Below are 10,580 nucleotides of genomic sequence, written 5' to 3'. Positions count from 1 at the left end.
CCATCGCCGCGGACGGTACGATTTCGTGTAACTTGTGTTATGCAGCAAATCAAGGGTTGCACCATTACGCACAATAACCATCGCGCGGCTCGAATTATGTGCAGCATTATTACTATCGAGGCTGACGAATACCGTGATTAAAAATTTAAGACTGTCAATCAATTCTGTTTTTTACTGGACAGATTCTACTATAGTACTGGCATGGTTAGCAACCTCGCCATCGACGCTGAATACCTTTGTCGCTAATCGAGTAAGCGAAATCCAAAATTTATCCACTGTGGGTACATGGCAACATGTAAACACAAAGGATAACCCAGCCGACATAATATCGCGAGGAGCTTATCCCAGTGAGCTTCTCAAGTGTGATTTATGGTTTCACGGACCGTATTGGTTAAGGGAATCGTCAGAAAATTGGCCAAAACCGCACCTACAACCTACCGAAGTACCTGAATTAAAGGGCGTTGCACTCATATCCGGAAACAATTTTGAAGTTCCAATTTTAACACGATATTCCTCCATCTCAAAATTAAAAAGAGTAATGGCCATGTGTTTAAGATTTATTCATAATTGTAGAAATAAGCATGACAGACGGACAGGTTCGTTGTCGCTGTTAGAATTGACGCAAGCATTTCAAGTCATTTTGCATCTTGTACAAGGTATAGAGTTTCCACAAGAACTAATTAATCTAGGTACTAAAGGACAAGTGCGTTCTAATAGCAAATTAAAAACATTAAATCCATTTCTGGATAAATCGGGATTAATCAGGGTAGGTGGCAGGCTGCGTAATTCGAACATTCAATTTGATCAAAAATTTCCGATTGTGCTTCCAAAACATCATATAACGCGGTTAATTATAAAGGAAGAACACTTGATACAACTACATTCGGGACCAACAGCCACCTTATCGGCAGTAAGACAAAGATTTTGGCCACTCGCAGGTAAAGACCTGGTCCGTCAGGTAATACACAATTGTACCATTTGCGCTAGATTCAAGGCGGAACAGGTAACTCCAATAATGGGTGACCTACCATCGGTGCGTATTACTCCAGCCAGGCCGTTTTTAAATAGCGGCCTTGATTATGCGGTACCTCTTATCATAAAAGATGGTAAAACACGCAACAAAAAAACTCTCAAGGCTTATATCGCGCTCTTTGTTTGTATGTCGACTAAGGCTGTTCATTTAGAATTAGTTTCAGAGCTAACTACAGCAAATTTTCTGGCGGCATTAAAGCGATTTGTGTCTCGTAGGGGCGTAGCATCTAATATTTATTCAGATAATGCTACTAATTTTGTCGGGGCTCACAATGAACTCCAAATCATGTTCAAGCAGCGTAGAGTTAGTAACGACATAGAAACATTTTTAGAAACCAAAAATATTAAATGGCACTTCATTCCTGGCCAGGCGCCTCACTTTGGAGGCATTTGGGAAGCAGGAATTAAATCTGCTAAATATCATTTAAAGCGAATAGTTGGTCCCTCGGTTTTGACTTTTGAGGAAATGCCTACTGTCTTGGCGTGTATAGAGGCGTGCCTGAATTCGCGCCCCTTGTGCCCGCTTTCGGCGGCTCCTAACGACTTGGACGTACTCACACCGGGCCATTTTTTGATTAGGTCACCCCTAACCTCGATTCCGGAGCCAGACCTCATTGACGTCAAGACCAATCGGCTCACTCGCTGGCAACTCGTGGAGCAGATGCGGCAACACTTTTGGAGGCGCTGGTCGAAGGAATATTTGAGTACCTTGCAGAATCGGACCAAATGGAGCCAACAAGGATCTGCCAGGCTGATGCCGGGAAGTCTGGTCCTGCTAATGGACACCACAGCCCCACTCACGTGGAAGCGGGGCCGCGTCACCGAGCTACATCCAGGGAAGGACGGCGTCACCAGGGTGGTCTCCCTCAGGGTGGACCACAAGATCGTCAAACGTGCGGTGCGAACATTGTGTGTGCTACCATGTGCTCGGGAGTGATTTATGGCCATTTTGCGTTAGCAGTGAAAGTGATCAACAATTCTGCACGAACAATTATTTGTATTCACTGTTACATTTTTTTTATTGTTTACTGGATTGTGTATTCCATTTGGAACTTATTGTATTTGTTACATTAATCGACATTTATTGTAATATTTTAAAACTTTACACTTTTGAAACCTACGCTTCAAGGGGGCCGGGATGTTGAGACGGAAACCGGGTACCTACCCCCACCTTCGAACGACAGGGACGGGCCCTCGCAAGGGACAGGGTCCGAACAAATTTCATAGCATTTTAAGACATTGTAACACGAGGTTCAATAAAGAGTGTTAGTGGCATCTACGCCTTTTTCTTTTCTGCTGAGCCTCATAGCTCGTGGCAGATGGTCCTTCGAATATTATACAAAACATACAACATTTGTGTATTTTCAGAAATTACCAAAAAGTTTTCAGTTTGCGCCTAACCTAAACTATTTGCAGAATCTTATAGAATGGCATTCGCAAATGTTTAATGTTAGTTATAGTATAGTTTTGGAAATTTTATTCTATGGTATAAAATTTTATTGGCAATAACGAGATGGACAGTTGTACAACAGCAAGAGATATTTACAACTTAAGTTGTCGCGTGCCGGTAATCCCCATATGTTAGAAAGCAGAGTAATCCACGTCCGGACAGGGACCATCGTTGCTCATGAAAGAAAATGACCATTATTCTATGAGTACAACTACCTGCTAAATGTTCTCAGACACATTGGAGTGAACTGGTGTGAGCCATAAATATTTCTTACCATTGTCCGTCTCGTTATCGCCAATAAAATTTTATAGGGTAGAATGAAATTTCCAAAACTGTAATCAAATTGTCATAAATAATTTTCAAGATATTTATCATAATTTATTTTATTTTTGTGTAAGTGGTATGTGAGAAAATCGTCTTGTAATGTTGCTATTATTATTTAAAATTACAGTTATCCATAAAAAGTGAGTAAAAAGCATAATAACGCATTTCGTTCATTTGTCATACTTTTCGCATTGCTCAATCACTTCTGATGTGATATGTAGGAAAAGTTATACGGTCTTACAATTTTTTTTGTGTAAAGAATTTTAATTTTCTTGTTATTATACCTTCTACGACAGCTTCACCATTATAGGTAACTCAATTGTTTTAAGTTAAAGTGAATACACTTCCACTCAGTTTGCGTTTTCAGACGTCTTGAACTCATTATTGAAACACACAATTACTGTTCATTGATATTTGATTTAATTTTTACAAAAACATTCATTTGCCAAAGGTCTTCGCGTTCCCCTACTGCTCTAGTTAGTAAGTTGACCTGTCGGTGATAAAACTTTGATACGTTCGGACTTCCAGTGAATATTGTCATAATACGGAGTGTATACACGTGCGTTTTGCATAATGATTAAAGAAGACGACACTTATGTCATTCATGGACCTCCACCACTTCACCCTCTTCTTGATATTTCTTTAGGAAGACTGATGTATGATAGCCTTTTGGCCAACCCGAACAAACATGAGGCGTTAGTAAGTAAAATATAAGAAAATTTTTTTTAATTTTAATTCTGAATTTTACTATACGTCCTTGTAAAATCATTTTTGTACATTGGACAGTGACACTTTCTTCATGTTTTAGTCTAAATACTTGAACACAAATAAGATAAGAGCAGTAACTAATTTACGAAATATGAGATTAGGAACGTTTTATTAGAGAGTTAGGTTTTGCTTATAAACAACAATTTATGTTTGATTGAATTAAAAGTAGAACTTTAAAAATTTGGAGTAAAGTTATTTAGACAGAACGGCCCTCGCTCCTTAAGGACAATTATACAAATTATAAAATTTAATTCTGCTCATAAGTTAAAATAAAATTGGAATGAATTATAAATGTTATACTCCTTATCTCTGAAGACAGCTTTCTTAATAAAATTTTGTGAAGAGTACTTCAACTTTGTAGTAGGTAGAAATATATTAGCTTGAATAGGTATATATATACATATATAAATTAAAAAAAATTAGTGCATTGACAGGCCACAAGTGCAGACAATTTAGTGGTCATTTACCATGTTTACGATAAACACAGCGCGTTTCAAGATTTAAGAGTATTCGCTTTTGTGGTAAATTTAAATAAGATTCGGTTAGCAGAATTTTAGGATGACGTCATCATATTGTTGTTGGGAATGACCAGATAAATTTTAGAGTTTTAACGTCTAAACGGTTAATTTGTTGCAAAATCCTTGGAGAAGATTAGTTTTTAAGATTTTGGAGAAATACACATGCAAGTTTTATTGTAAAATTGTGATTGTATAAATTTATTGCGAATCAGGAGACTGATACTAACACTAAAAATGTAGTAAATTTATAAATATTATGATGTATATATGACTCTTGCTTTTCATGAAAAATCTATAAAATTAAAAAATAAATCCAAGTATTTGATACTGATTTAAAAGCTATGAGAGCTACTCTTCATTCTCTAGATGATTTAGATAAAATTATAGATTCTGATGAAACAAGTATGGCAAGAAACCGTTATAGGAAGTTATGCCGTTAACAAATTGAGCTTAAATTATAGTATTGATACGGTAAATAATAAAAAATAGACATCTGAAGAATTATTTATTAATAGCAGCAATAAATTCTCCGGCTATAAACAAAAAATAAATAGCAAGTGAATCTCCTATGATGATGTTAATATACATTTTTACTAAAATACTATAGTATTATGTAATTTTTAATTTAGTACAAAATGTGCCTGATAACTGTGCTGATAACCTATTAATGTGTGACTGTGATAACCTGCTAACTGATAATAGCATCGTAAGTGAATATACAGTGTCGGCACATTTTACTTTTTCTTAAATATCCTTGCTAGGGATGTCATAGATGGCTTAACATCTAGTCATTCACTTGACATATTTCGACTTATACTTATATTGCCATTAACTAATAAGTTAATTAACTTATGTAATAGAAATTCTATCTTCCCTTAGTGTTGAAAAACAGGTGTTATTATTCCTGTTCATAAAAATGTTGATATAATAAACCCAGTAATTATCGACTTGTAGCGTTACTAGAAACCAGGTTTTTCCAAAATATTAGAAAACAATGTCCCCATTTTCGGTTCTTCATTTATTAAAAATCTGGTACTCCTTTTCGTATCTATTTTTTTGCTTGGAATTATTTCCTCTGTTGTCAGTGCAGCGAAAGCGCGCACTTCTTCAGAAACACGTAGTACTTCACTCACTGACTTTATTTGACAATGCTTTCCAAATTTTGTCTTAATTGATTTAGTACTGTAATAATGCATAAGCAGTATGGTTTGGATGAAAAAATAAATTAAAAATAATTAATTAATTATAGATTTAAGATTTAAATTAATTTTAGTGAACAATAAACTAGTTAATAGATTTTGAAGCGCAAATTCGCTTAACATTTCTTGCATAAATCACTCTCGCTTCGCTCGCTTAGCAACAGTAGATCAATTTGTAAGGCAATATAGTTGTTCTAACTGCCGTTGCCTTGAAATACAAATCAGTGTTCAATGTTCATAATACATATATTAATAAGCATATTATATTAAAAAATATATAAAAAAATGAAAAACTTTAGTTATATGTAATTTTTTATAAAAAATACAATGTGTTCTCTTTCAGGTAGATGCTATTACTAGGGAATCCATTTCTTTTCCTAAACTACTAGAATTAACATGTTCTTTAGCTGAAAGTTTAAGAAGAAGCGGTTATGGAATTAACACAGTAGTTTCTGTTAGTAGTGAAAACAACATACAATTTTTTATACCTGTGATTGCTTCTTTGTTTATCGGTGCCACAGTAGCTCCTGTAAATCATAACTACACAGATTATGAAACAATACATTCTCTCACTATTTGTAAACCTAAAATAGTTTTCTGTTCAAAAGCAGTTACTGACAAATTTGTAAACCTGAAAAATACCAAATTGGATTTTATAGAAAAAATTATCGTAATTGATAGTGACGAAGTAGTATGTGGAGCCGAAACAATGGAAGAGTTTGTAAGAACAACTTTAAGAGGATATGTACCTTTGGGGAGGTTTCAGTTGGCCGAATTTGATAATAGCAAACAGATTGCACTCATTATGTGTTCTTCTGGTACGACTGGGCTTCCAAAGGGTGTAATGCAAACACACAGTAATATGATGGTTCGATATATGCATTCCATGTAAAATTATACACTGCGTATTGTGCCAAAATTTGAATTAATGTTTTCAGAGATCCTCGGTATCTACGGCAGGAAGATAATTTCCTAGGAATACTTCCATTCTTTCATGCGTATGGGCTAATTACAAACTTCTTTGCATTAGTGATGGGCCAGAAAATTGTAGTGCTTAAGAGGTTTCAGGAAGAACTATTTCTGAAAATCATCCAAGATTTTAGATTGTCAAATCTTTGGTTAGCACCACCTTTAGTAATTCTACTTGCCAAAAGTCCGTTGGTAGCTAAATATGATTTATCGTCTGTTAAAGAAATACTAAGTGGAGCTGCTCCTTTAAGCAAGGATACTGAAGAAGCTGTTAAAAGAAGGTTGCAGTCCCAATCATTTAAAATCAATGTTAAAATATCTTTACAGATTGAATATTCGGACAATCCGACAAGGATATGGTTTAACGGAAAGTACCTTAGCAGTAATTATGATGTCCTTAAATGACGAAAAACCCGGTTCTTCTGGTAAGGTGGTTTCATATATGTCGTGTAAAGTTAGAGATCCAGAAACTGGAAAATCGCTGGGTCCTGGAAAAGTTGGTGAATTGTGCTTCAAAGGTCCGATGGTGACGCCAGGATATTATAGAAATCAGGAAGCTACTAGAAATTCTTTTACATCTGATGGGTGGCTTTTAACCGGAGATTTGGGTTACTATGATAAAGAAGGTTACTTCTACATTGTCGATAGGTTGAAGGAATTGATCAAATATAAAGGTTTTCAGGTGATATTTGATAATTTTAGGAGTTTTTGAATATATTTTGTTATCAAATTATAGGTTCCACCTGCTGAACTGGAGTCTATTATATTGAACCATCCAAAAGTGCTAGATGTAGGTGTAGTGGGTCTTCCTAATGAAGAAGCAGGAGAACTACCACTTGCATACGTCGTGAAAAAAGAAAATGTGAATTTGACAGAAAAGGAAATTATCGATTTTGTCGCTGGTACTTAAATAATATTCTTATTAAATAAAGCGAATAATTCAATTAATTTTCAAATATACAAAGACATATTTGATAATTAAGTCTTGAAGGAAGTAACAAATAGGCTGATAATTTTTGATGTTTAATCAACCCCAAAACAACTATCTGCATTTACGACATGAAATCTATTTAAGAACAATTTAGAGTTGTTTGTACTTCCGGATTTACTGACAAAGGAAAAACCTTTCGTTTTTTAGAGAGATTTCTCCTATTCTTTATTTTGTAAATGTTGTTACTTTATAAAGAAAATGAATCTTCAAATTTAGATCAGGTTACATAAGAAATTTCCAAAAACACTGGTTTGCAGAATTGGAGGGCAATTTAAAGTAATGCCAGCGACCAAATTAGATGAAACGCTTTATGTATATGTATATGTTAAGTCATAAGGGACTGCTTGTTAATTTCATTGCTAAGTAATTCTCGTATATACCGGGTGTCTGGAAAATGGCGGATTAACTCTTCAGTACGTTATGTACGCGGGTTTCGGGAGTCTCAAAAAAATGATAAACAAAGTCTTTATGACGTAGAATATGAAAAAAACGTGATTTTCTAAAAGTAAAATTGGCAACACTGCACGCACCTAATACGTGAATACTTTCTAATTTCTTAGTAACGATGGTGACTGAAATCCACCTTTTATTTTTTTAGGACAGTCAATATAACTACAATAATAGTCATTAATCGTTGTGTATTATTATTAATAAAACAAGCTGTTATTTTTCATTAATAAATAACCAAAAAAAAAATAAAACATTTATAAATTATAAACACAAACAAAACCAACAAAAGAAAAATACATTAAAGCAACTAGAGAAGATGTTCAAAATTTTGAAAAAAAAATTTTGATCATTTTTTGTAAAAGTTAGTTATCAGTACTTGCTAAGATACAACTGATTTTGGCAAATGACATACCCTCTAAGACAAGAGAGGGCGGGTGGGCGGAGCTCGTACCTGCTAAAATAAGACCGATTTTGGAAAATGACATACACTCTAAGGAAAGAGAGGGCGGGCGGCTGGGGCTAATACCTGCTAAGATAAGATTAATTTTAGTAATAAAAAAGGACCAATTTAAAAATGATTATAACTTCACCAAAATGTGAGAAGGATTTTTTTTACTATTTTTTCCAGACTCATCAATTAATTGTTAAGAGCCTAGCGATGAGTTAATACTCCATTTTCCAGACACTCGGGGTATTAAAAAAAGAAAAAAGAAATGAATTGATTTTTATATACATTTAGTTTTTGTGGACAATATCTTCAAAATCTGGACTATACTTAAGTAAAGTTTTAACTAATTTCTTTTTAGGAAAAGTTTCCTCGCAGAAGACGCTGCGCGGTGGTGTTGTTTTTGTGCCATCAATTCCCAAAAATCCCAGTGGAAAAATTCTTCGCCGAGAACTTCGCAAAATGTTAACTACTTACAAGTCAAAATTGTAGATATTAAATCTGTTGCATTTATATATATTATAAACTGTACATTCTGAAAACAATACAAACCACCGGTTTAGAAAGCAAGTTTTGTATTCTTTAATTTAACTTATGGGTGTTATTTTGTATGCACTTTCTACTTGTTTCATACGAACTAAAACAAATAGATGACAAACACGATTTTTTGAGAGAACACATATTAACCAATTATTATTAGTTGTTCAGTAATCTTGACGTTGTCCGTCAATATTGTTCAATTAATGTATATAGTTAGAAACATATCGTGTTATGTTAAAGCACACATTCTAGCAACAAACTGACATATGTAAATAATGTAAAAAAAATGTTGGGTTATTTTGTCATACAGCAAGCATATTTGACTTTTTCAGTAACGATTTGGTTCATAGTTTTTGGATTGGTAGCATTTTACGAGAATTAAATACGGCGTAGTTCCATAGATAAAAAAATCATGCAAACATATATTTTGGTAAGGATTTTATCGCATGATCAATTGATCAACAATCGAGGGCTAAAACAGCTTGCAGAAAAATTGTTGAAAAATCGGCTCCCGCCGATCATTATAATTATCATGGATGATGGAACCTATTGTGTGCTTGGTAAAAAGTATCTGCTGTCACTGTGCTCCAAACCAGGTGGTGGCACCTAAGAAAAAATTCAAAGCTAAGAAGATTTTTCTTAAATATTTGATATCGTAAGCTATGGATAATTATGGGGGAGTTTCAGAATCGTCTATTTTCATAGGCACCATGAATTCAAAATAGGAATGTTCTGTTTTCCAGATAGGGCAACATTATATCTTACAATGTACAGAATTTCTTAATGCCAATAGTATTAGTTTTGTGTTGCAAAATAAAATAATGATCCGAATACACCATTAAGAAATATTGGGCTTTAATGAAACGAGAATATGCCAAAAGAAAAACACCGGCCAAAAGTCTTACTTCCTTTAAACACATAACAGAAAAAAAAGCCGCAGAAAGAAGTGGTGTCAATATACAACAAAAATTGCGTCAAGTTGGCAGGATTGGAGTTTATGAACCATTTGAAGATTAAAATTTAAGTAAATATGTTGTTTAATAAATATATCATTAGTTTTGAAATGATTTCGTTTATTTTGATCTTGAAGTTTGTGCCAAAAGTTACCGAACAGACTTTATATGGATTTTCGCAGGTTTATCCTGACAAAAACTTCAAGCGCATTCTCAAATAGGTTTCTCAGCTTGCCAAAGTGGTAACTTAAAAATAAGTGTATGGATATATCAGAATTAATAATGATTAATTAAACAAGTTAGCACTTATTCACACAAGTGTGAATATTTGTGTTTGTGATTGTACAGTCACACGTAATTAAAAAATGTGATTATTAATATTTTCTGAATCTGATATATCCATCAGATAACATTTGTATATCATTAAGAATCACCCAGTCAGTTAGTCGCATTTAAATACCACACCCAAGCAAAAAGTTCCATGATGGCGAAAACACATGACATTAGAACGATAACAAGACAAAAAAGAACCCACAAATTCAAATAAATGGCACCAAATTACCAACCAAACAATACGGCATACAAACGAAAATAATCTTAACAACCAGTAAATAAGGCACACGAGTTTCATACAACAACGCAAGGTAAGGCAGACATGAACAAATAAAATTTTACGTACTGACAGCAATAAATTTTGCGACTTATCAAATGACGAACTTTTCATAACGAAACTAAGACTTACAAAAGCACTAAATAAGGGCCGCAAGGATTACGCCTGTACCTAATCAAATGACTCTAACACAAGTACTATAATGCCAACCGTATACTCATAAAGATGCCACCAAAAGACATAATAAATGAGAAAAAAATAGCACAAAAGTTGGAAAATCGAGGGCAAAAAGGAAGTCAACCCCGGTGAGCCACGAAGAACCGAAGTACTG

General features: G+C 34.2%; 2 protein-coding genes across 2 annotated transcripts; both read left to right on the top strand.

Moving 5' to 3' along the window:
* Positions 1-538: 538 nt before the first annotated feature.
* On the top strand, positions 539-1,969 carry LOC135144720 (uncharacterized). Its single transcript, XM_064076776.1, has one exon. The coding sequence runs from the start codon at positions 539-541 to the stop codon at positions 1,967-1,969; it is 1,431 nt and encodes a 476-aa protein (XP_063932846.1).
* Positions 1,970-3,306: 1,337 nt separating this feature from the next.
* Positions 3,307-8,899, top strand: LOC135144857 (luciferin 4-monooxygenase-like). Its single transcript, XM_064076988.1, has 6 exons — positions 3,307-3,505; positions 5,635-6,179; positions 6,230-6,541; positions 6,588-6,942; positions 6,997-7,162; positions 8,508-8,899. The coding sequence occupies exons 1-6, from the start codon at positions 3,380-3,382 to the stop codon at positions 8,636-8,638; spliced, it is 1,635 nt and encodes a 544-aa protein (XP_063933058.1). The 5' UTR covers positions 3,307-3,379; the 3' UTR covers positions 8,639-8,899.
* Positions 8,900-10,580: the final 1,681 nt, after the last annotated feature.

The sequence above is a fragment of the Zophobas morio genome, unplaced genomic scaffold (assembly GCF_036711695.1).
Source record: "Zophobas morio isolate AGI-343-1 ecotype UQ-CSIRO unplaced genomic scaffold, CSIRO_AGI_Zmor_V1 ptg000108l, whole genome shotgun sequence".
NCBI classification, from domain to species: domain Eukaryota; kingdom Metazoa; phylum Arthropoda; class Insecta; order Coleoptera; family Tenebrionidae; genus Zophobas; species Zophobas morio.
This window is presented reverse-complemented; position numbering and strand designations above follow the sequence as displayed.

Coding starts and splice junctions, on each gene's coding strand:
- LOC135144720 (XM_064076776.1), top strand. CDS start 539: ATGGCCATGTGTTTAAGATTTATTCATAATTGTAGAAATAAGCATGAC.
- LOC135144857 (XM_064076988.1), top strand. CDS start 3,380: ATGATTAAAGAAGACGACACTTATGTCATTCATGGACCTCCACCACTT. Junction 3,506..5,634: donor CGAACAAACATGAGGCGTTA/GTAAGTAAAATA, acceptor GTTCTCTTTCAG/GTAGATGCTATTACTAGGGA. Junction 7,163..8,507: donor AATTATCGATTTTGTCGCTG/GTACTTAAATAA, acceptor ATTTCTTTTTAG/GAAAAGTTTCCTCGCAGAAG.